Source organism: Corvus hawaiiensis, chromosome 28, assembly GCF_020740725.1.
Source record: "Corvus hawaiiensis isolate bCorHaw1 chromosome 28, bCorHaw1.pri.cur, whole genome shotgun sequence".
Classification (NCBI taxonomy): domain Eukaryota; kingdom Metazoa; phylum Chordata; class Aves; order Passeriformes; family Corvidae; genus Corvus; species Corvus hawaiiensis.
In genome coordinates, this window is record NC_063240.1 from 5,410,700 (window position 1) to 5,416,416 (window position 5,717).

Here is a 5,717-nt window from a genome sequence, read left to right on the forward strand (position 1 = left end):
TTTCCTTTCTCTAACCCATCAGCACAAATAAAGAAAATGTCACTGGTTCAAATTACAGGGTTTTAAAAATGTCTTCAGCTTTAATTCAAAACTTCAGGTTTCTTTTTTTTGAAATTATTTTTCCTGAGCCTTTGTTTTACCGTATATTGTAAACTTTTATGTTTAAAAGAAAAAAAAAATATATACATTTACAGATTGTGAAATTTTTAAGAGAAATTTTCTACTATGTATGCTGGCTTATTTTTTAATTTAAAACAGGGTTTCCGTGAGCGCTGTCGGAGGTGGGGGAAGAGCTGCAGCCCCTCCCTCCCTCCCTCCCCACGGCAGCGCTGGGGCGGAGGGTTCCGAAACTCTGGGAGTTGACAGAAACCTACTGAGTGTATTTTGCTGTTTGTTCTGGGGGGGCAGAGCTGGGCCAGGGCAGGCGCAGGAGCTGCGGACGCACAGAGGCACTTGGGGAGCGCTGGCTCTGGGCTCCGTGCTTCCCACCCCTCGGAATGCCGCGGGGCTCCGGAGGCCTTGTCGAGATGTAGATTTCCCTCAGGCAAAAAGGTTTTGGTGCGTTTGGCACTGAGCAGTGCTGAGCCCTGGTTTGAATAAAGACAAGAACCTTTGGATTAGAAACACCAGCCTGTCTCCATTTTTCTGGTTTTTTTGCTTTTGTGAGTGTGGGTTTTCCAGAGAAGTCCCTTGGCAGTCCTGGGAGTCCCCTTCCCTCAGGGGCAGCTTTGCTGTGCCTCTGTGGTGCCACTGTGTGTGTCCCACCCCAGCGGGTGGCACAGCCAGGGAGCCACTCCTGCCTGGATGGGATCTGACCTGGGAAGGATCCTCCAACCTGGAATGGATCCAGCCTGGTGAAGGGCTCCAACCTGAATTAGATCCATCCCAGTGAAGGGCTCAGACTTGGAGTGGATCCAACCAGGTGAAGGATCTTCCAGCCTGGATTGGAGCTGTCCTGGTGAAGGGGCTTTGCTCTGGCTTGGATCTGATCTGATGTGGTGAGGGAGCTCTGACTTGGATCAGATCTGACCTGATGAAGGGCTCTGATCTGGATCACATCTGAGCTGTGAGGGGTTCCAACCTGAATTGGAGGAGGTGTCCTCGTGAAGGGCTCCAGCCTCCATCACATCCTGATGAAGGGCCCCTAAAGGCCTTGGCCTGTCCCCGTGTTGGGTCACACGTGATGGTGGCAGTGACACAAATGCTGCTCTTCACCCTTCCCCTCAAGGCACTGCAGAAAACCGGGTAATTTATGGATTTATCAGCATCTTCAGTGGATATCAGTGTCTGTAACTTTGCCTTGGGTCTTCTGGACAATCACCCCAGGGTTTGGCTCTGAAATGTGGGGGTTGAGCCGTGAGAAAGGAACTGTCTGAGGTGGAAGTGTCCCTTGGCTCAAGGGCATCCCCCAATCCTGCCCACAGATCCTTCCCCGGGGGTTGTGTCTGTGCTCGTTAGCCCTCTCTGGTGTAATTAATCACTGTTAATGAAGGTGGAACTGGGGAGGTTGGGATGTGTCTGTGATGTGGAAGTCACTGAGTCGCTCCTGGCAGGACTTGGATCAGTTCAGAGGGTATTTTGTGTTTTGTGTGGCTCTGCTTGCTGTGAATCCTCTGTGCTCGAATCCTTGTGGCTCTGCTCCTTGCTCTGTTACATCCATGAGCTCAAAATTCCTGCTGGAACAGGCGCTGCTCCAGCGATGTTTGTGCAGGTGTCACTTCTGAGACCGCCTCGCCTCTCTCAGCGTGTGTGAAACCCCGTGGCAATGGTACAGCACCACCCTGGAGCCTCAGGGACGCGTGCAATGGAGGACACCCAACATCTTTACCCTTCTTCTGGGATAAAAGCGTTTGGATTTGGATCCCTTCTGCGCAGAACCAGCTCTTCAAGGTCCGTGCGGGCCGTTCGATGTGCTGGAACCTCCTGCCGGGGGCCAGACCGGATCGGCCGGTGCCGAACGAGCCGGTTCTGCTCTGTGTCCTCACTTCAACCCGCAGCCCGAGCCGCAAGAGCCGCTGGCTCCCGTGGGAAGTTGAAGGTCCACGAGTGAAAGACGAAGGTGGCTTCCAAGAGGATGAGGGATGCTCAGAGCTGGCCCGGAGCGGCTGCGAGGTCCAGGCTGTCCGTGTGGCTGTGCCATCCAGGGGACTCTGACCTGTCACTGCCGGGCCCCACCTTGGGCCAGCGGGAAGGAGCGGTTTACATTGGAACCTGAGATTTCCCCGGATGGCGAGGAGCAGGTTCAAGGGGGAAGAGGAGGCTCCGTCCTCGCACAGGTCCCTGCGGAGTCCCCGGGCTGTCCCCGGGCGCGGCCCCTTTAAGGGAGTGAGGGCGGAAGCGCTGCTTCCCCGCCCGTCCCGCCCCCGCCGCTCTCGCGAGATCCGCCGCTTCCGGCGCGAGCGCGGCCTTTCCGAGCAGCCCCGGCCAAGATGGTGGGTGCGGGGGAGGCCCCGCCGGCGCCATTGGGCCCCATCCGCCGCCATCCGAGTCCCACCCGCCGCCATCCGAGTCCCACCCGCCGCTGCGGCGCCGCCCGGGGCTCGGGGCTTCCCTGGGGGGCGGGGAATGGGCCTCCCCGGGGCGCTGCGGGGACCGTGGGTGCCCCGGCCGGACCGGGCCCAGCGCGGCGGGAACGGGGCTGAGGGGAGGGAGCGGCCTGGGCGCCCCGCGGAGCTCGGTGGGGCCGCGGCCTTCCCGTGTGCGGGGTGGGGAACGCGGGGCCGGGCGGCCTTGAATCCCCTGACCCCCTTCTCCCGCTGCAGGCGGAGGTAGAGCAGAAGAAGAAGCGAACCTTCCGGAAATTCACCTACCGCGGGGTGGACCTGGACCAGCTGCTCGACATGTCCTAGTAAGGGCTGGCACCGGGAGCCCCCCGGGCTGGGGTTTGGGGCTCGGGGGGCTGTTCCTGCCCCATACTCAGGTTGTGTTCAAATACTGGCAATAACGGGGGGTTTAGGTGTTCAGCAACTGCTCTTTGCGCTGTTTAAAGTCCCGCAGTGGGTGACAGCGTCAGTGTGGGGTCCCGGGGCCCTGCTCCAGACTCAGTTCGGGTGATTCTGTGGGTGTAGGGTCCCTGGAGCTCCTCGAGGCCGCGCTCCGGGCTCAGTTCGGGTACCGCTGTTAGTTTGGGGTCTCTCCGGGACTGTACCCCAGGCTGAATTTGGGATCTCCGAGGTCACCCCAGACCACTCCCCTGGCTTAACTTGACCCTTGGGGGTCTCTCTGGGACATACCCCAAGCTCAGTTTAGGGTCCCTGGGGGTGTCCCCAGGCCGTACCCCAGGCTCAGTCTGGATAACACTGGGTGTGGGGCCCTGGGGGGGTCTCTGGGGACTGTACCCCAGGCTCTGTCTGGGTAACTCTGTGGGGTCTCTGGGAGTTCCCCAGGCTCAGTTTGGGGTGCCTGGGGGTCTCCCGAGGCTATACTCCAGGCTCAGTGTGGGTAACTGTGAATGTGGGGTCTCTGGGGGTGTCCCTGGGCTGCTCCCCAGGCTCAGTTTGGGATGCCTGGGGGTCTCTTGGGGCTGTACCCCAGCCTGCATCAGGGTAACACCGTGGCTGTGGGGCCCTGAGGGGTCGCCCCAGGCCATTCCCCAGGCTCAGTTGGGGGTCCCTGGGAATGCCCCCAGGTTCATTTTGGGGTCCCTGTGGGGGGGGAAGTCGTTGCACTGGTGTCCCCCACGCTCAGTTTGCGATCCCTGACTGTGTCCTGGGGCTGTACCCCCGGCTCTGTCTGGGTAACTCTGTGCCTGGGCGGTCTCCGGGCTCTCCCCAAGCTGGGTTTGGGATCCCTGGGGTGTCTCCTGAGCCGTCCCTGTCCCCTTTTGGCAGCGAGCAGCTGATGCAGCTGTACAGCGCGCGGCAGCGGCGGCGCCTGAACCGGGGCCTGCGCCGCAAGCAGCACTCGCTGCTCAAGCGCCTGCGCAAGGCCAAGAAGGAGGCGCCGCCCATGGAGAAGCCCGAGGTGGTGAAGACCCACCTGAGGGACATGATCATCCTGCCCGAGATGGTGGGCAGCATGGTGGGCGTCTACAATGGCAAGACCTTCAACCAGGTGGAGATCAAGGTGAGCTGGGGCCTGGCCATCTGTGCTCGGCGTTTGGGGTGTTCACTTCCAACTCTCTTCGTAAAATCTTACTCGTTCCCTGTGCCTGGGAGGGGTCCAAGCTCCTCCTTGGAGTGGGGTTGGCTCAGAGGGACACCTGGAGGTGACATCCTGGGGCTCCAGGATGCTCCTTGGAGCAGGGCTGGCTCAGAGGGACACCTGGAGGTGACATCCCAGGGAGGGGCAGCTCCCACAGGGGTCTCAGTGTGGCTCTGAAGCACTGAAATAGCTGTGGAGTGCTCAGCCCTGGCTCCCAGCCCGCTGGCAGCACTTCTGGATGAAACATCCCTGAGCTTTCCCCAGAGTGGAATAACCCCCAGGGTTGTGTCACTTGATACCAGCAGTGGGATTAAATGTCATTTCCTGCTCCTACCTGGCATTAAATCCCACCTGGAAGGGCACAAATGCCCCTGTGGTTTCTGTGTCACCTCTCCCGGGAGGGGCTGAACTGGGGGAGCCCCTCTGGCTCCACATCAAAGCACTGTGGGAGGATCCCAGCTGGAATAACCAGCTGTGCCAGGCTCCTGCCAGCGCTGGGATGGGGATGGGAGGGGATGTCCCTGTGCCCCCAGCGCTGTCCCTAGCATGGGTCTCTCCTCTTGCAGCCCGAGATGATCGGCCACTACCTGGGCGAGTTTTCCATCACGTACAAGCCAGTGAAGCACGGCCGGCCCGGCATCGGTGCCACCCACTCCTCCCGCTTCATCCCGCTCAAGTAACACCAGGAGGGAGCCTCGGCCAGTGTAAATAAAGAAATTCCGCCTGGATCCATCTGTCTCCTGCCTCTCCCTTCCCAGGGCAGGGGGCTGGGGTGTGCTAAACTCATCACTCCACCGTGATTGGGTGTTTTCCTGAGTATTCCCAGGTTTTTTGGCACTGCTTTCCATCGGCACCTGCGGCAAACAGCTCATCTTCGTGTGGTTTAGTGAATGAGTGAAATTCCTTGCTCTTTGCTGGGAAGTGGGGAATGGCACTTCTATATTTACAGTATTTCCATCTATTTAACTTTATTTGTTAATATAAACACTGGGAATGCAGAAATGTGGAATTGGGGGGAGGTAGGGAGATTCCCAGGGCTCAGAACCAGCCTTGGTCTCAGGAGGAGCTGCCAAGGCCCATCAGGGGATGTCGAAACCCCAAACCATTTTCTTGTCCCTAATTTGGGATCCCCAAGGATTTTGGTGACTGGGATCACAGAGTGGCAGCAGGTGGGGGGTGAACTGGGCGTTTGCAGCTCAGGCTGGGAGGGAGGGAGGTGTTTTAGGGGAGAAACTGCTCTCAGGGATGAGGGGGTGATGGGAAGGCAGGTGATCCAAGAGGGGTTGATCCCAGGTGGATGATCCTGGACTGAGTGCAAGAAACCCGATGCTCATCACCAGAGCCAAGTCCTGCGGTGAAGCTGGACCATTTGTCCCCAGGGTGGTCTTGGCTTGTCCCTGCTGCTGGCCGGGGTCCCTTGGGGATCCCTCGGGGGTCCCTCGGGGCCCAGCTCCAGCCCTTTGAGTCTCACACGCCCTGCATCCCATTCCTGGTGGTGCCAGGGCCGTTTGTCCTCTGGGGGAGGTCCCCTGGCACTGGGTCCCTTTTTGTTAAAGCAACGTGACCTTGAGAGT

At 59.2% G+C, this 5,717-nt stretch overlaps 1 protein-coding gene across 1 annotated transcript; it reads left to right on the forward strand.

The window, feature by feature from the left end:
* The first annotated feature begins 2,336 nt into the window (after positions 1 to 2,336).
* Positions 2,337 to 4,871, forward strand: RPS15 (ribosomal protein S15). Its single transcript, XM_048288311.1, has 4 exons — positions 2,337 to 2,432; positions 2,763 to 2,848; positions 3,831 to 4,065; positions 4,710 to 4,871. The coding sequence occupies exons 1-4, from the start codon at positions 2,430 to 2,432 to the stop codon at positions 4,821 to 4,823; spliced, it is 438 nt and encodes a 145-aa protein (XP_048144268.1). The 5' UTR covers positions 2,337 to 2,429; the 3' UTR covers positions 4,824 to 4,871.
* The last annotated feature ends 846 nt before the right edge of the window (positions 4,872 to 5,717 follow it).

What these genes read in the sequence shown, in the direction of transcription:
- RPS15 (XM_048288311.1), top strand. An exon ending in CAGCTGCTCGACATGTCCTA is followed by an intron (nt 2,849 to 3,830) that starts GTAAGGGCTGGC and finishes CCCTTTTGGCAG; the next exon opens with CGAGCAGCTGATGCAGCTGT. An exon ending in TCAACCAGGTGGAGATCAAG is followed by an intron (nt 4,066 to 4,709) that starts GTGAGCTGGGGC and finishes CTCCTCTTGCAG; the next exon opens with CCCGAGATGATCGGCCACTA.